The sequence below is a fragment of the Protobothrops mucrosquamatus genome, unplaced genomic scaffold (assembly GCF_001527695.2).
Source record: "Protobothrops mucrosquamatus isolate PMUCROS unplaced genomic scaffold, P.Mucros_1.0 scaffold3866, whole genome shotgun sequence".
NCBI classification, from domain to species: Eukaryota; Metazoa; Chordata; class Lepidosauria; order Squamata; family Viperidae; genus Protobothrops; species Protobothrops mucrosquamatus.
The window spans coordinates 83,834-108,349 of record NW_015389816.1 but is presented as its reverse complement, the minus strand read 5'-3'; the positions used below and the strand labels follow the sequence as shown (position 1 = coordinate 108,349).

General features: G+C 46.6%; 1 protein-coding gene across 1 annotated transcript in view; it reads right to left on the bottom strand.

Annotated features, from left to right (window-relative positions):
* The window catches only part of LOC107298310 (zinc finger E-box-binding homeobox 1-like), a 102,811-nt gene that overhangs the window by 43,456 nt on the left and 34,839 nt on the right, over nt 1-24,516 (bottom strand). Inside the window, exons 3-4 of the mRNA XM_015827683.1 lie at nt 16,645-16,707; nt 11,710-11,868 (exon numbers count right to left, since the gene is read on the bottom strand). Coding sequence (XP_015683169.1) covers nt 11,710-11,868; nt 16,645-16,707 — 222 coding nt within the window. The remainder of the gene's footprint in view (nt 1-11,709; nt 11,869-16,644; nt 16,708-24,516) is intronic.

The window sequence follows — 24,516 nt, the reverse complement described above, 5'->3', positions numbered from 1 at the left end:
GTTTAATTACGTCTGAGGAAATTATTTTGGCAATTAAACAGTTAAAACTGGGTAAGGCCCCTGGTACAGATGGATTATCAGCAATTTATTATAAAATATTATTTGAGGAACTTTTTAATAGTATCCAGATTGGAGGAGAAGTGCCTCCGTCTTGGAGAAGGGCTTTTATATCGCTGATTCCAAAGGAGGACCAAGATCTTACCCAGCCTAAGAATTATAGACCTACATCGCTTTTGAATACAGATTATAAGATTTTTGCTAAAATATTGGCAAATAGATTAATGCAAGTTTTGAAGCAAATGATTCATAGTGATCAGTCTGGATTTATAATTGGAAGATACATGAAATATAATGTGAGACAAATTGTTCATTTAATTGAGTATTTGGATAAGAACAATCAAGTCCCTGTGGCATTGATATTTTTGGATGCTGAAAAAGCTTTTGATCAGTTGAATTGGCAATTTTTATTGAAAGTTGTTGATGAAATGAATTTTGGGGATAAATTTTTATATTCTCTTAGGGCTATATATCAACAAAAATCGGCACAAATTATAATTAATGGGGGATTAACAGAGGCATTTAAAATTGAAAAAGGTACAAGATAGGGATGTCCATTATCGCCATTGTTGTTTGTTTTAACATTGGAGATTCTACTGATCAAAATTCGTGAATCAACTATAATAAAGGGAATAAAAATAAAACAGAATGATTATAGGTTGAGAGCTTTTGCGGATGACTTGGTTGTGACATTATCTCAACCGATTCAATCGGTTATAGATTTAATGGAAATTATAACTCAGTATGGGAAAGTTTCTGGTTTTAAGGCAAATAATAATAAGACTAAAATATTAGCTAAAAATATGATTATGAAGGAAAAGGAAATGTTAGTTAAATTGACAGGTTTTGAAATAGTGAAAAAGGTTAAATATCTGGGAGTATATATTATAGCTTCTAATGTAAAATTGTATAAAAATAATTATGAGAAATTATGGTTAAAAGTACAAAAGGACTTAAATAATTGGAAAAAATTACAATTATCTTTGTTGGGGAAAATTGCGGCTGTTAAAATGAATGTTCTACCAAAGTTTCTCTTCTTGTTTCAAATGATACCTATTTTGAAAAAAGATGCCAATTTGGATGAATGGCAGATGGGTATTAACAAATTTATTTGGGCGGGGAAAAAACCAAGAATTAAATTTAAGATCTTACAAGACGCACGGGAAAGAGGAGGACTTAAGGCGCCTAACTTGAAATTATACTATGATGCGGTGGTTTTAACATTGGTTAGTGATTGGCTTAATTTAACAAATAAAAGTATACTTCATCTGGAGGGATGGGACTTATTATATGGGTGGCATGNAAACTTCTTCTATGGTTCCCTTATTTTAAAGAGAATAAAATCAATCCAAAAAGGGAATCAAACACCAAGCAAGGACACAAAAACAAAAACATAAAATAGAGAGCAGTCTCTCTTAGTAATCTTCAAACGAAGTAAGAATGTCTGGGCAGTCAGCCAAGTGTCTGGGCATTGAGCCAAACACCACAGCTGTATCAACAGACATAGTGTAACAAAAAAAAATAGTGTGGCAGGAGAACAAAGGAAAGAAATTGCAAAAACAACCACCAGGGGACGCTGTTTCTTCCCTCACCATTTACTTAGGGAGAAAGTGAAAAAAAAAGAGAAAGTTCCATCAGTCAATACACAAAACTAATGATCCAAAAAGTTCTAAGAAAGAGCAGTTAAGGTGGCTTTTCCCAATTAGAATAATAATAGGTCTTTCTTCTCCTCTATAATGCGACAAGCTGGTTCCTTCAATGTAGCTTCAATTCAAAGGATTTTCAAAAGCTTTTAAAACACTGAAACTGCCGCTTTTTGGGAGGGGGGAGAAGCAAAAAATCCCCTCCTCCTCCTCCCCTTAGGCTTCCAGCTTATCTTTAAAGGCAGGCAATTTTCTTAAAGGTCCACTTTGCATCAAAAACTAATGTCATCTCGTTCCTGTGACGATGTGGCGCTGATGGCAGCTTTCCTCTAGCTGCCAGCCCTGTGATTGTGTGAAAAGTGCACGGAGACAGCGAAAATCAGTTGTCCCACAGCTTTAAAACCCCCTCCTCGGGAAAAGAGGAGGGGTAGAGTTTTCCTCGGGTAGAGGTAGAGTTCCCCCAGACCTCCTTAACTATTTGGAGGTCGGAGGGTGAGAACTCCCTCGGAGCCTGAGGTTTTCTCCGCACTCCAGGACGCCTTTGCCAGAGCAAAGCAAGACGTTGCATCCACATCTGCATTTTAAAGGGACTTGTGAGTACTTAAAAGCAGACAGAGCTAATCAGGAGAATTTAAAATTGCAAGTGCTGGAAACTTTAACTCGGGGAGAAATAATCTTCTCCATATTCTAATTGAACTCAAAGGGGAAAATGGCGCCGGAATGCTGTTTCTTTGATTGAAAGGGGAAAAGTGAAACTTATAAGTATGGCTTCAAAGCGTTTGGGAATTTCTGCCGTTTCTAAAGGCACAATTTCTTCTCCTCTAATACAGCCTGCAGTGCAATCTAAGCCAAGATCACCCCCACCTTCTCCCCCACCACCTGCACTTACGCTTAATGATATTCAAGATGCTTTAAAGCTAACAACACAAGAAATAAAGGAGGAAATGGCTGATCTCTTTGATAGTAAAATGAAGGATGAGATGGCTGACCTTCTTGAGAATAAAAATAGAGAAATGAGGGAAGACATATTGCTTGCATTTCAAGGCTTAGCTACACACATTGAACGTTTGGATGATTGCCTGGATGAAGTTGTGGAAAATACTGAAAAGTTAGAAAGTAGAGTTGCCAAAGTTGAAAATAAGATTGTTATAATGGAGGATGAAGTTACCATCTCACAATATAGGGATATGGAATTTGCATTGTGAATAAGAGGATTAAAGGAGAACTCACGAGAGGATCTAAAAGAGGAGGTGGCAAAGGCTATAGCTCCTATTCTGGGATGTGAATTTGAGGAATTATCAAGAGAGATCGATAAAATATTTAGGGTTAATTCATGGATTGCGAGGCAGAAAAATTTACCTAGAGATGTGGTTATTTATTTCTCCAGGAGATCACTTCAAAATGCAATTATCCAGGCTTTTTATAAACAGAGATTTCAAATTGCAGATCAAAATATTATAATTTTAAAAGAAATACCTCCAAAAATTCTCAGAAAAAGAAAAGACTTTGCCTTTCTGTCTGAGGAGCTTAAAAAGCGACAGGTCCAGTTTAGATGGGAGATACCTATTGGAATAGTGGTGAATTATGCAGGGACATGATATAGACTTAATACAATTTTAAAGGCAAAAGATTTTTATACTAATGTCCTGAAAGCAGGTTCACCACCATCTCCACGACTCAAGAGAATAGAAGAAAGTCTGGAAGATATACATCCAATTGAAGGTGCAATGTCATCGGTGGTTGGAGATTTTACGCAGGAGGGGCCTATTGAACAAAGTTTGGAGGTAAAGGATGATTCAAAGGAACAGAGGATGACTCGTGCTGCGTATAGATGTAAAGACAAGGAGCAGAAGCAGAAGGCTGATTCTGGATCAATAATACAAGGCCCAATTACTACAGAGCCGGTGGGAGGGGCACGACCGAAGAGATTAACGGCTGATCTTCAAGTAGTGTTCCAGAGGCTCCAGGCCATGAAGGATGGCAAAGCTACTGACATGGAATGTTAATGGCCTGAACTCACCACAGAAAAGAAAGAAAGTATTTCACTACTTGAAACAACATAAAAATGACATTGTTTGCTTGCAGGAGACTCATATTGTGGTGAAAGATCAAAAGTATTTGATTAATTCTCAGTTGGGATCACATTTTATTGCCTCAGCCCCAAACAAAAAGGGGGGCGTGGTTATTTATGTAAGAAGAGATTTATCGGCTAGATTAATTGAATCTGATATACAAGGAAGATATGTTATTATTGAACTAGTGCTACAAGGCAACAAAGTTATTATTATTGGATTATATGCTCCTAATCAACAACAAAAAAAGTTTTATAAGTTCTTACATCAAAAACTAACTGAATTGGACTATAAATCTGTTTGGAATGGTGTTTTGGACTCAAGTAAAGACAAGAAGGGATCTTTCAAAAACTCTCCTAATAATTCTAAATTACCTAAAGCTTTTTTTGATTTGAAGGATGATTTGGAATTTAGAGATATTTGGCGAGAACATAATGTGGAAGATAGAGACTTTACTTTTTTGGGGGATAGACATCAATCATTCTCCAGAATTGATTTTTTCTTAATTACTACTGATCTTTTCTCCAGGGTCAAGAACGCTAAGATTTTTTCTAGAACATTGTCAGATCATAGCCCAGTTTGGTTGGAGTTATTTGCTGAAGATGGAAATAGAAGATCTTGGAGATTAAATGAAAATTTATTTAGATATGAGGTGCTTTTGCAGAAATGTAGAGAATATCTGAAAGAATTCTTTGTTTTGAATATGCATAAAGGCACTTCAATGGCTATGGTTTGGGATGCTAGTAAAGCTTATATGAGAGGGGTTTTGATTCATATGAATAATGGATATAGGCGTAAGCAGATGCAAAAACGTAAAGAGTTGGAAGAAGAGATTAAATCGAAGGAGAGGGCTTTTATTTTGAACCCATCAAATAGATTAAAGGTTTCTATAAATATGTTGAAAGAGCAATTTAATATGTTAATGGCTGATCAGGTTGCAACTAACTTGCGTTACGCGAAACATAATACCTTTTGTAATGCAAATAAGCCTGGCAGGTGGTTGTCTTATCAATTACGGAAGAAACAGAAATCACGTATTATAGAGAAAATAGAATACAAAGGTAAAGAGGTATATCAACAAAAGTTGATTAAAAAGAGTTTTTTAGATTTTTATACAAAATTATATGCTAGTGAAAATATGCAAGCCCTAGATATAGATAACTACCTACAGGCAGCACATTTTCCTAGGCTTTCAAATGAACAACGAAAGGAGATGAATGGTTTAATTACGTCTGAGGAAATTATTTTGGCAATTAAACAGTTAAAACTGGGTAAGGCCCCTGGTACAGATGGATTATCAGCAATTTATTATAAAATATTATTTGAGGAACTTTTTAATAGTATCCAGATTGGAGGAGAAGTGCCTCCGTCTTGGAGAAGGGCTTTTATATCGCTGATTCCAAAGGAGGACCAAGATCTNGTGGGTGGGTTTAGGGGTTTATATTGTAATTTTTATAAAACTTTTCAATAAAAAAAAAACTAATGTCATCTCACCCGGATCAGTTGCTTGTTTCCTTAAACAGCTGACTCCTGTCTCCGATGATCTGTTGAAGATGGCGGCAGACGCAAAGCTCTCCGCCTTTCTCTCGCCAGTTCCAGAGGCTATTTTGAGTTCGGGAAGCTGGCTACCGCCAGCTGCTTTTCCTCAAAGAATTCACTTCTCGGTGGCCACCCCTCCAGGGTGGCATTTAGCCCTAATGGGCCCACCAGCGACAGAAATTCGGACCCTGGTCACGGAGAGTTTGTGTCCCAGGGTCTAGGACCAACGACGTCATCCAGAAACTCTCCTTGACTCTAGAATTTTTAAAGGGAAATTGCAGTACCTAGTACAATGGAAGGGATACCCGTTGTCTGAAGCCACCTGGGTGAAATCCAGTGAGGTGAAAGCTGACAGGCTCGTCAAAAGGTTTCATGCGAAATACCCCAACAAACCGAAAACTAGTCATTAACATATGCTTTTGTTTACATTGCAGGATCTGTCCTTTTTGTAAGAGGGGCTGGATGTCAACGCTGCTAATATTGAATATTCTTGCTTTGACAAATTATGCTGAACTGTCTGGTACTTTTAGAGTTAATTCAGAGGAGAATGAGAGAGGAGGGAAAAGCCCGCAAAAGGGGATGGAAGAGAACCTTTGCCCTTCAAACTAATTGGAGAACATAAATCATGACAGCAGAATAAAGGAGGGGAAATGCTAGCAAAAATAACTGCTCGGTGGGTGGAAATTTCAGATCTTAGCATCCCTTTTATCATGCCGTGCCGACATTTTGTCACATGAATAAAAAAGACTTTTTAGGATAAGATGCCTGGAAGTTCTTTGAAGTGTTTCATTAGTCGGAACCTTGACACAGTACTTCATCTGCAGCGCCTAAAAAGGGGAAGGGGTCGACTGGATGGAATGACTCTGTGGAGTGGAAGTACCAGATGGCAGTCCACAGCCCCTCAGTGGAACAGCTGAAGGAGAAATTTGATTGTCTGGAAGTCAAAGAAGTGACTCCTACCACACAGTGTGTGTGTTCGATGATGGGAAGGCAAAAACCTACCCATCGCTTCAACCCCCTTGCTGGAGCCCCAGTCCCATTGCTGGAGCCCATGCTGCGTCTCCCACTCCCCAGTCAGCAGTGATGTCAAGCCCCAGATACCAACCAAGCCCTCAGTGGCAGCATCAGCCTGCGAGCCCAGGGATCCAGCAGAGTGGTACGGCCATGGCTCCAGGACCGACAAGCTGCCCCGCAACCAGTGTACTTGGCACCGCAGCCTATGGAGCCACTTCCTATCAAGCCCATGTTCGAGGGGGATCCTGAGAAGCTGCCTTTCTTGTTGAATCAAGTGTGGGCCCACTTCGACCAATAAGCTTATGTGTACCTTGATGATGCCATGATGGTGAACACAGTGGTGACCAATTTAGAAGGAGAAGTGGCTGAGTGGGTGACCAACCTTCATGATGAGGGGGCCCCTGAGTTGCTGGATGCGAACTTATTCATGGAGCAATTGAGAGCACGATTTGAAGATGAATCCCAAGCCGGTGGAAAAAGAGATCCACCGTTTGAAGCAGAAGGGCCATCCGGCAAAAGAATGTGTTTGGGAGTTCCGGAGGGTTGTTGGTCAGTTAGGACAGTGGCCAGAGTGATCGTTGATCCACTACTTCAAGGAAGGGCTGGACCATGACCTACTCCAAGCATGCATCTACCGAGGGATTCCTAATCAACTACGAGATTGGTATAGTATGGCAGTCACCCTGGACATCGAGTTAGATCGAGCAAAGAAGCCAGCTGCTGCTGAACCGAAGACGAACCAAGGTCCAGAAAAGTGCCTGTTTGGTCGACATCCCCAGACTACCTCGACAGCCAACACTTTACAAGCACCCGCCGGGGTTCCCATCAAGTGTTTCAGATGTGGACAGCAAGGTCACCGCGCCGCTGAGTGCCTGGCTCCTGCTCCCAAGTTAAGAGCACACCTACTTCAACCGTTAAGCCCAGGAAACCCCCATGGGCAGGACGAGAGAAGTCGAATTGGGCTCATCAGGAGCAGACCATCCAGATCTCCTCTCCTTCCCAGGCAGAAGCAACAGCTTCGCCTGAACACCTGTCGATGCCGGCTCCTTACGACAGTGATGAGGAAGGCGAAGACGATCTGATGGCAAGACAAGCCATCCCACCATTCGCTATTCCTGCCAAGATTATAGTGCCAAAAGCAGGGGCCCAAGCAGACTTAAAAGTTCTAATAGATTCAGGTTGCACCAGGTGCCTAATCAACCTCCCCACAGTACTTAAGCTGGGGATTCATGCCAAACTGTTGCCCCTAGCCATGAAATTTGAACAGGCAGATGGGTCTCTTATCGGATGTTCCCCTGCAATGCATCTAACCGAGCCAGTGCGCTTAGAAATGGGACAGCACTGGGAAATCATCTGTTTTGTGATGATCCCAAAAATGACAAGAGACTGTGATTTTAGGTTTGGCTTGGCTCGATAAGTGGCGTCCCACCATTTGGTGGGAGAAAGGTGTGAGAACTTTGAGGTTAGTGACGGGACCCCTTCCACCTACTGAAACCAGTGAGATAAAGGGAGCTTCTGCAGTAGGAACCCAGGGGGAACCTCTTGAGATGTTAAAAGCCGCCGTCGAGCGAATACCAGGCCTTTAGTGAAAAGGAATGTGACACGCTTCCACCTCACTGAGCCACCGACTGTGCAATTGAGATCCTACCAGGTGCCAAACTCCCAAAGCCCAAGATGTACTCTATGACACCCAGGTAGATGAATGAACTGAGAGAATTCATCAACAAGAACCTGGCCAGAGTGTTTATCCAGCCCACTAAGATGCACGTGGCTGCCCCAGTGTAATTCAAAGGAAAGAAAGATGGGTCTTTGAGATTGTGCGTGAACTTTAAAGGGTTAAATGATGTCAGCATAGAAAACATGTACCCCCTTCCTCTGATGAAAGACATGCTAGCCCACCTAGCAAAAGGGAAGATCTTCTTGAAACTAGACTTAAGGGAGGCTTATTACCACGAATTAAGGAGGGGGATGAATGGAAGACAGCCTTCAATTGTCCCTTGGGAAGTTTCCAGTTCAAGGTGATGCCTTTTGGCCCCCAAGGGGCTCCTGCAGTGTTTATGCAGTTGATTAACCAGGTGCTACATGATCACCTATACAAGGGAGTTTTAGTTTACCTTGACGATATCCTCATCTACACTGAAACCATGGATGAGCACATTAAATTAGTTCACAAAGTGTTCAAAAAGCTGCTACATGCTAAACTCTATGCTAAGCTTTCTAAATGCGAATTCCATCAGACGAGCCTCAACTACCTGGGATACCGAATCTCTAGTGAGGGGGTGGAAATGGACCCTGCCAAAGTCAAGGCGGTGCTAGAATGGCAGCCTCCATGGACCCACAAGTTTTTTGGGATTTGCAAACTTTTACCGGCAGTTCATCCCCTCCTTTGTGAAAATAGTGATGCCAATTACTGAGCTATTGAAAATTGGAAGAGGGGGGGGAAAGCCCCGACCTTGTCAACCTTTTCAATGGACCATGGAATGCCAGGTGGCATTTGAGCAATTAAAAAGACTGTTGCCGCAGAACCAGTTCTAAAACACCCTGATCCTGAGGAACAATTCATCATTCAAGTTGACGCAAGTGATGTCGCAGTGGGCACTGTCCTCCTACAATGAACAATAAGGGGGACCTACAACCTTGTGCCTATACTTCAAGAAAGCTCACAGACACAGAGAGGAGGTGGACTGTTTGGGAGAAGGAGGCTTTTGCGGTGAGATGGGCATTACTAACTTGGCGCCATTTCCTGGAGGGGAGCAAAGGGCCTTTCGAGGTATGGACTGGGCATAAGAACTTAGAGGCACTAAAGACCCCTCAAAATTTATCCCCCAAGCAAGTTCGCTGGGCACAGTATTTCAATCATTTTAATTTTACTCTCAAATACCTCCCTGGGGGAAAAAACTTTCTGGTGGACGCCTTATCTAGAATGCCCCAATATAAGAGTCGCCGGGAGGAAGTTATTAATTTAATCATTCCTCTACCACAGTCATCCTTTGAGGTAACCTCAAGATGTCAAACATAGAGAAAACCGACGAGCCTGATAGTCGTTTAACGCAGAAGCTCAAGGAGGAACTAAAAACAGACCCCTGGTTCAGGGACAATAGACCTATCGAGATGGGCTAGCCTGGATGGGGTCTAAGCTGTATCTTCCAATTTCCCTCAGAATTCAAGCCCTTCAATGTAGTCATGATGCCAAGCAAGCTGGTCATTTTGGTTTTCTAAAAACTTTGCATTTGGTGCAGTGGCAGTTTTGGTGGCCAGGAATGAAAAAAGACATTGAAAATTATGTCAAAAGCTGTGCTATTTGTGCAGCTATGAAAAAATGCCCTGGTAAACCTCCTGGTCTGTTGCAGCAGGTAGCAGATCCTTCCCAACCCTGGGAGGAGATAGCCATGGATTTTATTGTGAAATTGCCTGAGAGCAAGGGAAACACAGTAATTTGGACTGTCATTGACCTGTTTTCAAAGCAAGCCCATTTCAATGCTTCTTTGGGGCTTCCGTCTGCCCAAAAACTACCCAGGCTATTTTTGAAGCTCATCTATTGACTCCATGGAGCCCCAAAAATAATTATATCAGACAGGGGGTTCACTTTACTGCAAAATTCTGGAGGGAGTTTGTAAAATTGATTGTGTCCACCCGGGGACTTTCATCTGCTTTTCATCCGAGTATGAATGGATCAGCAGAACGTTCAAATGCAATGATAGAACAATACCTCAGATGCTATGTTAACTACCAACAGACTAACTGGGCAGACCTCCTACCATTTGCCGAAGTGGTGTACAACAATACAGTAAACAGTAGCACTGGATTTACTCTATTTAAAATAGCTACTGGTCAGGATTTTGTTCCGATGCCTGAATACCCCCAGAAGCCTTCTCAGACCCTTGATCAATGGGTGACCTCTTTGCAGAATGTTTGGGCAAACATAAAAAAAGCTTTAGCCCAAGCCACTAAGACTTATAAAGAGCAAGCTGATAAGAAGCGATCTCCCCAGAGGCCATTTCATGAGGGGGAGAAGGTTTATCTCTCTACTAAATACCTAAGACTAAAATTGCCTAGAGAAAAATTGGGACCTAAGTTTCTTGGTCCTTTCCCTATAGTCAGAATCATAAATCCTGTCACAGTTTAATCAAAGCTCCCACAGCTTTTAGGGAAAGTTCACCGCGTTTTCCATTGTACTTTATTAAAGCCAGTCAGAGAGTCGTCCTTGAGAACCATTCCCAAGAAGGCACCTGGTCCCATTCTCGTAGAAGGAGAAACCCACTATGAGATCAAACACATTCTTGATTCTAGATTGTATAAAGGAAAATTACAATATTTAGTGCAGTGGAAAGGTTACCCCTTGTCAGAAGCTACCTGGGTGAAAAGTGCAGATGTGAAAGTAGACAGGTTAATAAAATGGTTTTATGACAAGCATCCTCAGAAACTCAGGGGGGATTCCTAACTTTTATTTTTGTTTCCTCTGCAGGAATTGCTTTCTTCTTGGGGGGGGGGGGTGTCCGACTGTCAACTCTACAACAAACCTGGCTGCAGCCATCTTGCTCGTTCTAGGTTGCCACATGAATGGGAGGGGGTGTGGGGGATCTTTGCTAGTCTAAACAATTCTGTGTCCCATGGGAACTAAGGTCATTCTATTGGTTATGCTAGGGCAGGGGTGTCAAACTGCCAGCCCATGGGCCAGTTGCATCACGCGAATGCCGTGCCCACCCCAGCTCCGGCAATGCAAAAAAAGTCACGATACATCGCGACACATCACGTGATGTGGCGAGTTTGACACCTGTGTGCTAGGGGGTTGGGCAGTATGTTAGAAAGCACGCAAAAATATTCTATTGGGGAACGTAGCTGATTACATAGCACTGAGGTGGGAAGTTTAACTTTGTAATAGTGTAACATTTTGGAGGGACTTTTAGACTTGGTTTCACTTTTGATCGTGGCGATATTTTGTATCCAATAAACATGTTCTTTGATGAATCTTCTAGCCTCAGAGTTCTGATTTATTGGCTCTATCTATCGGAACCATGACAGCAACTGGATTTTCTTTTTTTTCCTTGAAAACGTTTCACTTCTCATCCAAGAAGCTTCTTCAGTTCTGAATTTTGTCACTTTATCAAAGAATGCAATAAGTTTTGTCTGGCATGATCTGTTTTTGACAAACCAATGTTGGCCTTTGGTTATAACTTTGTTTGCCTCTAGGTGTTTGCAGATTCATTGCTTCATTATCTTTAACTTGGCAACTTTAAAATGTGTGGCATACTGGCTGGAGAATTGAAATCCATACATTTTAAAGTTGCTAAGTTTAAAAAACAATGATCTTAGAGCAACCTCTACAGCTCCTGCTTCTAATGACTCCATTTTAGAAATTATAGGAAAAACTGAACAGTGCTTACCATTTTCATCCTGACCACCAGTCTCAGGTGTGCCTTGCTGCTGATTCTCCTCAGGTGCTTCAGGGTAAATAATTGCTGTATCTTCTTGTTGCAGAAATTCTTCAACATTCAGGTCACAATTATCTTTATTTTCTTCATCAGAATCACATTCATCTTTTACTAGAAATAAGGATTGATAATATTCTTTACTTTATTTGCATTATGCCTTTAAGCTGAGTATGCAAGATGACTAATAACAAGGTAAAGAAACAACAAAATAGTATTTAACATTAAGCAGGGGTGGCTGTGGGTTGTGTGTCAAAAAAGTAAAAATGGTAGCGTTCATCATGCAATCAAAGTTAAAATGGGAAGGGGCTGTCAAAGTTCCAGCTGATGATCCCAACAAAGTAAGCACACCTGCGACATTACAATCTCTAATGCAAAACTTTATTGAGCACAGCATACCGGCATTAATGAATGGAAAACCAGCTTTGGCAATATGGTGCCAGAAAGATAGTTAAAAGAGTAAATCCTTCCCTTCCCTCTCTGACACTTCAGGTCACATTGCCCAATTAATCTTCAGGCCATTGTTATGAGAAGAAAGCCTCTGCTCGCCATAACATATCTTCTGTGACCTTGCTTCCCATATGGATAGAAACCACCTGTGCATTCCATACATTCCCCTCCCCCCTTGGAATTCTTGGCAAGCTAGAAGCAGCATGGCTGTCCTAGCGCAAGCAATCTTTGTAGCTTGACAGGCTGGCCCACTTACAGAGTTGGGAGAACCTGGAAAACAATAAATACACATTATTACTTGCTAACTTTCTCTTGCTATGGCCTCGGCTTCTGGCGGTGTTTATTATGGAATCGGTCCACTAAGCGATCCGCTTTCACATTGTGAGCCTTTACCCATGTGGCTTCTGATATCGGGTAACCTTTCCATTGGATTAGATACTGTAACTTCTCTTTATGGATCCTGGAGTCTAGGATCCACTTAGCTTCGTAGTGTGTCTCTCCCCCATACACTATTATTGGATCAGGGGCTGCTTTCCCTGCTGGCCTCATCCTAGAGCTCTGAAATGGTTTCAGTAGGCTGCAGTGGAATATTGGATGTATTTTACCCAGTATTCTGGGCAGTTTGAGTTCTACCGTCACCGGATTGATGACTTTCACAATAGGAAAAGACCCTATGTACTTTGGACCTAGCTGTTTGCAAGATTGTTTCAACTTGCTGTATTTTGTGGACAGATACATTTTATCTCCTACATCAGACATGTCAAACTCACGACGTCACGTGACATCGTGCAACGTATCGGGCCGGTTTTGCCATTGCCGGCAATGGGGTGGGTGCGGCTTCCAGATGATGCGTCCGGCCTGCAGGCCGGCAGTTTGACACCCCTGTCCTACATGAAACGTCCCTTGGGAAGCTTGCTTTTTACCTGCCTGCTTTTTCTGATTCTCAGCTGCTTTGGCCAATGCTTTCTTCATGTTGCTCCAGACATTCTGGAATGAATCTACCCACTCAGTTAAAGTACCTGAGGAGGGAAACTCCTGAGGGCATTCTGGCATGGACATGAATTCCACCCCCATAGCCACCTTAAATGGGGTGAAACCTGTACTGCTGTGTACCGCGTTGTTATATGCTACCTCCACAAATGGCAGAAGCCCTGCCCAGTTGGTTTGCTGGTAGTTTACATAGCAATGCAGGTACTGTTCCACCATTGCACTGGCTCGTTCCGCAGCTCTGTTCGTACTCGGATGAAAAGCTGAATTAAGCCCCTGGAATGACCCAATCATCCTGACAAATTCCCTCCAGAACCTAGCAGTAAGCTGGACCCCTCTGAGTTGATGCATTTGGGCACCCTGTGCAGTCGATAGATGTGCTGTAGGAACAGCTTTGCTAGCTTCTGGGCTGAGGGGAGGCTAAGACACACAATGAAGTGGGCTTGCTTGGAGAATCATGGTGTTCCCCCCACTCTCAGGCAATTCCACGATAAAGTCCATAGCTATCTCCTCCCAGGGTCTGGCTAGGTCAGCAACTTGCTGCAGCAATCCTGGGCTCTTCCCTGGCAGTCTCTTGCTGGCTGCACAAGTTGTACAGCTTTTCACATAGCTCTCAATGTCTTTCTTCATCTTTGGCCACCAGAACTGGCAGTTGGCCAAATGTAGAGTCTTTAAGAACTCAAAGTGGCCAGCTTGCTTGGCATCATGGCTGCGCTGTAAGACTTGCATTTGCAGGCTGTCTGGGACATATAACTTGTCCCCTTTCCATGCCAACCCCCCTCCCCCCCCAAGGTTAAATCTCTTTGGTGAGCTCCAAACCAAGCATCAGATTGCAGCTCTTGCTTCAATTGTTGGGCAAAGGCGTCCATGGGGGCTGAACTCCTTTTATTCTCTTTCCGCCTTGTAGTGGCTTGTGCTGCTTGTTGTCTTGTGGGAACGATGGAACTCACCACCTCTTCTTGATTGCTTTTGTACTGGGGCATGTGGGACAGAGCATCTGCCAAGAAATTCTTTCCCCCTGGAATGTATTTCAAATCGAAGTCAAATCGTTTAAAGTACTGCACCCATTGGACTTGTTTGGGGGAAAGCTTATGGGGAGGTTTCAGGGCTTCTAAATTTTTATGGTCAGTCCACACCTCAAACGGGGTTTTACTTCCCTCTAGAAATTGCCTCCAGGTCAATAGCGCCCATCACACTCCCACACGGCCCACTGTCACTCAGTCTTGTTCAGCTTACGGGACGTGTATGCGCATGGTTGCAGGGTCCCCTCCTTGTTCCTTTGGAGGAGAACTGCTCCCACAGCTACATCGCTGGTGTCCACTTGAATCATGAATGGTTCCTCTGGGTCTGGATGCTTTAAGACTGGCTTGGCCGCAAACAGTCCCTTCAATTTTTCAAAAGCTGCTTGGCATTCCATTGTCCAGTTTAAGGGCTGATTTGACTGGGGCGTTTCTCCCTCTCCCTTCATTCTCAGCAACTCTGTGATCAGTAGGGCAATCTGGGCAAAAGAGGGGATAAATTGCCTCTAAAAGTTTGCGAACCCCAGGAAGCTTTGTAGTTGCTTCTGGGTCTGGGGAGCTTGCCACTCCAACATGGATTTCACCTTTTCTGGATCCCTCTCTACTCCCTCACTTGACACTCGGTAGCCCAGGTAATCTAGGCTGGTTTTGTGGAACTTGCATTTTGACAGTTTGGCGTATAGCTTAGTGTCCAAAAGTTTTTTCAGCACCTGTTGTATGAGTTTCACGTGTTCATCCATCGTCTCAGAGTAGATGAGAATGTCATCCAGGTACACTAAGACCCCCTTGTATAAGTGCTCATGCAGCACCTCATTTATGAGCTGCATAAATACAGCTGGGGCTCCTTGCAGTCCAAAAGGCATCACTCTAAATTGGTAGCTCCCTAGCAGGCAGTTGAAGGCAGTTTTCCACTCATCTCCTTCTTTGATCCTCACTCAATAGTATGCCTCCCTCAGGTCTAACTTGGTGAAGACCTTCCCCTTGGCTAGGTGTCCCATCATATCTTTCATGAGGGGGAGGGGGTACATATTTTCCACACATACTGCATTAGTTCCTCTAAAATCCATGCACAATCTCAGCGACCCATCTTTCTTCTCCTTAAACAAGATGGGGGCTGCCACTCGGGATTTTGCTGCTTGGATGAAACCCCTCACCAAGTTCTTGTCTATGTAGTCTCTTAGCTCTTTCATCACCTTGGGTGTCATGGAATACATTTTTGGCTTTGGGAGTTTAGCTCCGGGCAAAATCTCTATCACACAGTTTGTGGGTCGGTGAGGGGGCAGCACGTCAATCTCTCGCTAAACACCTCCATGAGGTCTCCGTACTCTCTTGGGACGAGCTGCTGCTCCTCCCCCTGCTCTGATGTTGCTTTACTGCATTGAAGGGATTTCCTTGCCTCCCTCCCCAGCTTGGCCTTTTCTTTCTCCCCCTTTGGGAGGAGAATGGGACAACTCACTGCAGCCAGGTGGGTGTGACCGGGTAGGCGTGGCCATCTGAGTGCCGCCAGGTGGGCGTGGGTGAGTGGGCGTGGCCGGGTTGATGCGAACGATTAGGTGCAGCCCACTCGGGGCAGATGACTCGGGGTGGCTGACTCAGGGCGGGTGGGTGGGCGTGGCTAGGTGGACGCAACCACATCAGTGTGGCTGGCTAGGGGATGCCAGGTGGGCGTGGCCAGGTGGGCGCAGAACAAGTCACCACGGGCAACTGGACGTGGAGCCAACTCGGCAACCTGTCAAAACAAAAGTCACTCGGAGACATGCTGGCAAACAGGAAGCAGGGAAGTGGCAAAATTTGAAAGGCAAAGGGTGGATTCCCCCCCCCGCTTTAGAGAAATGCTCCTTTTTTCTTGCTGCTTCCTGAGCAGAGATTTCTCTGCTATATCTGGCAGGGAAGGGAGGGACTGAATGGATTCCCTCCCCCCCCCCATTTGATTCTATACCTCTGTTTACAGTATGTAACCAAAGATTGTATTAGCTATTTTGGCATCATCAGTTAACTGATTTTATGTACATAGCTGAGGACAAATCTAATACAAAAAGAATACACTGTTACCTCTGCTGTGCCCCATCATAATCTTGTATTATAATCTTGCAACAGACCCATACTTCATCCACTGTTCTGCTAAGAATAACAGCTAAGAAATTGCAGAGGCACTGCAGTCAGGGGAAGGAGCTGTTGTGCATAATTTATCAGCAACACTTCCAAATTGCTCTAGTGACAGCCTATTGTGGTCATTTTCAGTAACCATATAGCCATAGTTTAATGCCTTAAGTGCAGTGCATGTACAAAGCCACCAGAGAGAAAAAAAGATTAGAAGTAAGAGATATGGTAGTAGAAAAGGAGTAATTTTCTTTTTCAAGAATACAGGGTTATACTAACCTGAAGAATATTCTAAATACTAGAAACACAATTAAGGAATTTGATGACAAATTACCTGGACATCCAGATTCATCTATTTGAGCTTCAGGTCCCAGGATTTCCTTTGCTTCTTTACTACCTAAAATATAATAGGATACAAATGAAGACCATTTGTCTTTAATTAACCGAACTTTAGTTAACTTATTTAATTGAAACAGTTCAACTTCCTATCATCTGAGTCATACGGAAAATGTTCATAATATTTTATTGTATTATTGTTGCTTGTACTTGAATTGCTATATACCACCTTGTAGAAAATGATATAAATGCCATATACATGATGTGAACAAATTTTACAGTAATGCTAGAGAATGAAATAACACTGAAAATCCCTGTCCTATATACCTATCTCACTTAAAATGGGAGCTATCGTGAGGAAGGCTGCTAATGAAAATTGTAATAATTGGCTAAATTTACAAACTAGAAGATTTTCCTTCAGCTACCCCTGTCCCCACCTGTTCAAGTCTTTTATAAACCAAAGAGATTGGCTCATAAATTGAAGCCAACTGAAAACCAATTTTTAAGTTCTAGTATTCTCTAACAGTACTAGTTGTCAAGTCTTCCTACTGACCTCTGAACAACCATGAAAGACATCTTCACATAATGCACTACAGTGTGCCAGTTTGCTCATTAATAACATTAATAACTACAGCCAGGTTATACATTATTGATAGTGAATTCAAAAAATAGATGGCTGCAAAAGAGAGTATACATTGAACAAAGATTGGTGTGTGTTTTGTGGTTGGCGACTTCAGGATCATTAACTCCAAACAGTCTAAAAAACACACTAGGATTATAGGAAGCTCTAAACCAGGGGTGTCAAACTGCCGGCCCATGGGCCAGATGCGTCATGCCAAAACTGCGCCCACCCCATTGCCGGCAATGGGAAAAAAGTCACAATACGTCATGACACGTCACATGACATCGCGAGTTTGACACCCGTGCTATAGACCTTGAGATTGATGCTGATGTCACTTGGAAGGTTTCATCTAAAAAATTCACAGCCCTTCTATAATAATCTTTACTTTAAAAATACATCTAAAAATTAAGCTAAAGTAAACATCTGAACATACTGAAGACCATTAAATTATTAGATGTGTTCTCTATTGCCAAAGTTCAGGTTTCTTCTTTGGAAGATAAACTATCCACTACATGTATGCATACTTCTGTTAACCACTGCTTAGAGTTAATTGGAAATGGCATATAAGCAGCAGAAACAAATGTCATTATTGAAATACTGCTTTATTCACAGAAAATCAAATTATAAAAAGGTAGCATCTGATTTCTCTATTGAAACAGTTAATTTATTACATGTAAAGCAGCATTGGCTTTAGTTGCATATAACACATCTGGCATATTACTGATCTATAGTTATTTAAAACAATATCTGAAATTAGTAATGGAAATAAGGGTACTTCCGCATGAAGAGTTTTATTCTGCAAACATCTGCTTCATTCAGCAAATTTTATGAAGGGTCTAATCTTCTTGCAATAAGCTCATTCTTACATTTATTCTAACCACACCAAAAAAAAACAAAAACAGAAAAGGAAGTAATGCGTAGAACAGGAGAAATGGATCAGAACATGTATACTTGAAGGAGAATGAGGAGAGTTCTCTCTGAAGAAAGTAGAAGACATATTAGACGTCTTCTTTCTTTGGTGCTTGTTACTGTAAGGTTTTCCACTTAGCCTCACAATTGTCCCAGTGTTACTCAGGAATTTAAAAGAGCCAAAAGAAACTCCTGAGCCTAGGTTTCACCAAAGAATTACAACTTTATTTTGATCAAAACAGAGAGGGGTGGCCTTATTCCTCTTCGTGGCTGGTAGAGGAATGAAGGCAACAACCAGGAAAGATATCTTCCACCTTTTATACCTTTTCAGAACAAAAAGATCAGGTCTCTGTATCAGGAGTAAGAAGGTGCAGAAAAATAATTCCAAGATGATGACTCATACACATCAATCCAGGCTCCATCCATAACTCCTTTTCCCCCTCCCCTTACCGTGCTCTTTTCATGTAAGCAATCTCCTGTATATAGAGCATGAGACATTTGCTTTTATGTAAATTGTTCTGTTTCCAAGTAAAAGGCATTGAGACGAGCAGGAGTAACAAACAGTCTTGTCTTTATTACATTCACAACAGAACCAAAAACAAAATGGCGCGGATTGCTCTTATACCCCTTTGCAGGGACAGTATCAGCCAATCAATGCAAGGCATTTCTCCCGCCTTGCGCATGCGCACAAGGCGGGAGACAGCCTGTCTGGTCCCGGGCATTCACGTGTCTGCCCGGGCCTCTCTTTAGCTTCCTGCACCTGCTGAATGACTCAGCAGGCCCAGGACATAACACCCCTCCCCTCTTGGATCAAAACATAGTACTTAATATTTTACAATACTACAAACCTAATACCTTGTCACTCCCTTATTCATAACACAATAATACTATTTTGCATTACTATAAATCAGACATTTGTCTTTTGAGCATGTTCTGATTTCTAAGTACCCCTACGCCTGCCCACCAACTGACAGGAGTCTTACATACTCCTGTAAGTGCTTGGGTGGACCTCTGGCTCGCTCTGACCTTCTTGGAGCGGTTGTGATTGCCTGGCCTGCAAACTCACCTGCCAGGCTTGTCAGGCCAGGACTTTGATGCCCCCTAGACTCAGGCGACCTTCCATGCTGCTGACTGGCTGGATCCTCTAAACCCAGACCAGAGTTCCTTGGTGGGGTGGAATTCCCCAAGTCCATTGGTGCGGTGGAATTCCCCAAATCCACAATGGACCCCTCTTGGGAGCACTGTCCCGTGAGCCCAAGACCAGCAGATGGATTGGCCTGAAAAACCAGTTGCGGGCAATGTCCCATTGACCCGGTGCCGGGTCAATGGGACCTATCATCTAGGCATACCTATCATCTAGGTATACGAGCACCCCGCGGTACAGGTGCTCATGCAAAACCCCATTAATTAGTTGCATGAACACCGCGGGGGGCCCTTGTAGCCCGAAGGGCATCACCCTAAACTGGTAGCTGCCTAGGGGGCAGTTGAACACAGTTTTCCACTCATCACCGGGCTTGATTCTAACCCGGTAATAAGCCTCACGCAGGTCCAACTTTGTGAAGACCTTCCCCTGGGCTAAATGGGCCAAGAGGTCCTTCATTAACGAGAGGGGATATAGATGTTCCACACACACTGCATTGATGCCTCTGAAGTCTACGCAAAGCCTTAGTCCTCCGTCTTTTTTTTTCTGGAAGAGCACCGGGGCTGCTATCCGGGACCGGGCGGGCTGTATAAAGCCCCTAGCCAGGTTCTTATCGATGTATTGTCTCAGTTCGTTCAATTCCCTCGGTGTCATGGGGTACATGCGAGGCTTTGGTAATTTTGCTCCTGGCAGTATCTCTATGGCACAGTCAGTCGAACGGTGAGGTGGAAGGCTGTCACAACCCNTGGCCGGGGACCAGTACCCAGACGCATGTGACGGCAACCCCCACCCCACCATATCGTCGGGCCCCACTTGTCCAGCCAAGCTAACCCCAGGATCACCGCCTCCGTCATAGAAGGGACCACAATGAAACGGAGGATCTCCCAGTGTTCCCCCATGTCCAACCGTACCGGCTCTGTTACCAGGGTGGCAGGGACCCCCCCCAATAGGGACCCATCCACCTGCTCGAAACGAATGGGGTGAGCCAGGCGATGCACTCTGATTCCAACCTCCTTCACTACCGTGGCGCTGATCAAACATCGGGTGCAGCCTGAATCAATCAATGCCTGATACCCCTCGGTGTGGCCCATGGTGGGGCTCGACAGGGAGATCGGAATAGTAAAGGGGGTTATCGGCTGGCTTACCATAGGGTCTTCCGCGGCGTCCGTATCATCATAGTCCACCAGAAGGTCATCGGGAACCGTCAGGGTTGTCTCACTTGGGCTCCGTTGGGGGGTTCCACCTTCTGCATGATGGGCTGCTCTCGACCGCTCCGCCGGTTTCTTTGGTGTGGAACCCACCTTTCCCTGGACCGTCGGGGTGTTTTGCGCCGGGGGTACAGGGCACTCCGCCACCCGGTGCCCCAGCCGATTGCACCTAAAACACCTGAAAACGGGTTTAGCAGGGGGCATAGAGGGGGGCGGCGGCTGGCTGGGTTCCTTCGGCCGGTCCCCTACCCGCCGGGGATAGGGCTGCTCATCCACAGACCTCCGGAACTCCTGCAGGCCAGCGTCTAGCTCCGACGCCACCTTATACCAGTCTAGCAGCCGGCAAGGCACCCCTCTCACAACACAGGCCTGGCGTAGCTCCTTATCCAAGCCGTGACGAAAGTGATATACCAGGAGCCTCTCTGGCCACGAGCGCAGCCGACCGACCACTTTTTGAAACTCTCTCACGTAGTCCCGTACGGGTTGGCCTTTCTGCCTTAAGCCCAAAACCTCCACCTCAGCGCGCTGTATCCGGGAGTGGTCGTCAAACCTGGCTCTAAGTGCCTCCAGGAACAGTCCGACGTCCCCCAGCTCCCGGGCGTGGTCGCTGTATAGATCGGCAGCCCAAGCCGCTGCCTCGCCCTGAAGGCTCGTTGTAATCGCCACCACCATCGACCACTGGGATGAGTACAACGTTGTATACCGGTCCAGATGGCTCAATACCTGGCCCAGGAACATAGCCAGCCTGTCCGGGTCACCATCGAACGTTGCTGCAATGGGTGGTGGTCCCCACATAAACCCCGTCGGCCACGGCCCCGTGGCCTGTGCATCCCTCTGGCCGCTGTCAATGGTAGCAGAACGGCGACCGGCTGGAACCGGACCCCAAGCTGCCGAGGATCCGGAGATACGTGTGGGCTGGCCTACTGACCCAGCGGTCATAGGTCCCCCAGTTCGGCCTTCCCTGTGGTGCCGGGCTTGGGCGGTTGCTACGTGACCCAACGGAACCCCACCGTGGTCAGGACCACCCCTTGGAGGTACCTTGAACCTTGGGCTGGCGAGGTGGAACCTAGTGCCCGCCGACCCCTGCCGGTCCGGAGTACCACTGGGCGCTGAAGGAGGCGGCAGGTAGCCTGTCTCCCCAAACCGTTCCCGTAAGACATCCAACGTATATTATCCCGGGGCTGTGGAATAGCTCCATTTCTCGTCATCACCAGTCACCCTCCTTTCCCGCCAACCATATAAAGAGTCCTCACCACCTGCTGCACGCTGGTCGCCATCTTCTGGCCGCTGCAGGGCTGAACTCAGCCACCACTCACCCAAGGCCGCTGCAGAGCCCTGCCGATGGGCCTCACCCCCTATGTCCATGGGCTGGGCCTTTTCTTTGGGCCTCACCACCGGCTGAGACTCCTTCACTTCAGCCGTCTCTGCCGGCAACCCAGTCTCCACCATCGGCTCTGGAGCCTCCTCCACTGGTGTAACCCCCTGGGTACCTTCAGCCATCTTTGCCAATGCTCCCAGCAAGCGCAGGCTAGTGTTGAAGTGTGTGAGTGCTGACTTTCTGTCAGAACCGTCCGGCCTCAGTGCTTCACAAAACAGCCAGTAGCCGGTACGCTAGACGAATAGCAGTTTAATTCACTCTATTAAAAATAAAGTCAGCACTGGGAGACGCTGGCTCCCAGTGCCTTACATAGGCTCCGTAACAGCCCCACCCACATTACCTTTCCAGCCCCACCCCCTTATTAACCACGCCCTTAGCATCCCCACCCCTCAAACCAGCATGCAGCCCCACCCCGCAGACCAGCATTTGCGCTCCCTGCACCTTTCGCCTTTTCCACCCTGCCCCATGTCCGGAATGCTCCAAGCCTGTGATGCTACTTGCAGAATCAGTCAAGGCCTCAGCCGGCTGTGTCAAGCTCCGCGGGGCTTGCCATCCGCTGGGGGGGGAGTCGCGAATCCCACAGCAGCCGAACGATGCCACGACCGCCCAACAGCAGCACGCCGCCGCAGCCGCCCAGCGCCCCACCGGCAAAGCTCCGGCCGGCAGGTACGACCCACCCCCTCCCCACGGTTCCCCGAGCTACCGCCTACCGCGCTCGGGTCACAAGGGCCTCAGCCGGCGTCGCCCAGCGCGGGGGCAAGGCGGGGGCCATGCAGAGCCCTGCCGCTTGCCGCGGCCCCACCGAGACGCCGGAAGTCAGCAAAGGGAAGCCGCGGAGGGCCAGGACAGACCGCGGATGTCAGGGGAGGGGCCAGCAGAGACTGCCAGCTCGTTGCCGGTCCGCTCGGCAGCCGGGCACCGGTAAGCCGGCCGGGCGGGTCGGCTGTTGCGGCCCTCCTACGTCCTCGGCTCTTTTCTGAAGGTGTCGCACTTGCCTCGACGTTGGAGCCTGCCTGACTGGTTCTACCCCTACCGCACAACGTCGGCGGTTCGCCGGCTGCCCTGTTGTTTGGGACGCACTGACACTCCAGGAAGGGGTGGGGCCGGACTATGGGGCCTTTTACGAGCTCCAGGCGGATGTTGCCTTGCTGCTGGGGGCGGGGTGAAGGGGTGTGGTACCTCTATATACAGCACTGGGAGCAAACCACTCCCAGTGCTGACTTTGTTTTGGCCGGGGATTAAAGTCACCTTGCTTTCACCACGTTCCTGCGTTCCTGTCGTCTTTGTCTCCTCGGGACGCCGACGGACGGAGAGTGTCAGTAAGTCAGCACTCCCTTATTCAACTGCCCCAAGCTCTTCTCCTTGTTTCGAGGGGATGGCGGAGAGCAAGCAAGACGCTCCTCAGGGAACGGAGGAAGAAGTCTTAACTGGAGCCGGAGACCCGACGCCCTCCATTGAGGGCCTGGAGGCGCAGCCGGTTGTCCGACCAAAGGTGGCCCGGGCCACACCCCCTGCAGTTTCCCTGGAAGGCACAGCCTCAGGGACCACGGGGGAGTGGTGGCAGAGCCCTGCTTTGGCAAACGTGGGGGTGGAACGGGCACGAACCCCAAAACCTAGGTCGTCTCTCCTGGAGTGGAGGGAGAGGCGTGTCTCAGGAGACGAGGAAGGGGACTGGAGCTATTCCACTGCGCCCGGCGAATATACGATGGACGTACTGCGAGAACGGTTCGGCGAGGCCGGCTACCAGGGTCCATCCTCATGGCAACGGGTGGTCGGGTCATCGGAACGTACAGAGTCGTCCCGGTTCCGGGTGAGTAGCCTGCGGCTCCGGCTGCCGCCGGCTGGCCCCGGTCCAGCGGCCGAGGGCCCAGCTCCGCAACCCCAACCAGCATGGCCAGGTGGGTCAGGGGGTAGGGGCGCGTGGGAGGTGCCGTCAAGAAGAACACCAGGGGCCCAGGGACCTGGGCCCGGGACCCAGCCCCTGTCCACCCCTGCTACCGTGGCGCAGGGCGTGGTCCAGCCAGCGGGGCCCTGGGGTCCGGGGTTCGCCTGGGGTCCACCACCCCTTCCCATCACATTCGATGGCAACCCGGACCAGCTGGCCATGTTTATGAGCCATGTAATTAGTCATCTCGACCGGTACGCCCACCTGTACCCGTCCCAATGGGCGATGGTGGTCGCAGTCACCGCAGGGTTGCAAGGGGAAGCGGCAGCTTGGGCCGCTGACCTGTACAGCGACCACCCCCAGGAGCTGGGCCATGCAGGGTTGTTTCTCGAAGCCCTACATGCCCGGTTTGAGGACACGGCCCGTCTGCAGCGGGCTGAAGCAGAGATCTTGGCGCTAAAGCAGCGGGGCCGGTCCGCGGCAGACTATGTTCGGGACTTCTGGCGGTTGGCGGGCCGGTTGAGTTCCCTTTGGCTGGAGCGGTTGTTGGTACACCATTTCCGGGCGGGCCTGGATCAAGACTTACGCCAGGCCTGCGTGTACCGGGGCGTGCCCAACCGACTTCGAGACTGGTGCCGGGTGGCAGTGGAACCGGACACGGGATTGAGAGAATGCCACAAAAGGGGGGGAGTTACCGGCCGGACCCAAAGACCCTTGGTCAGGTCAA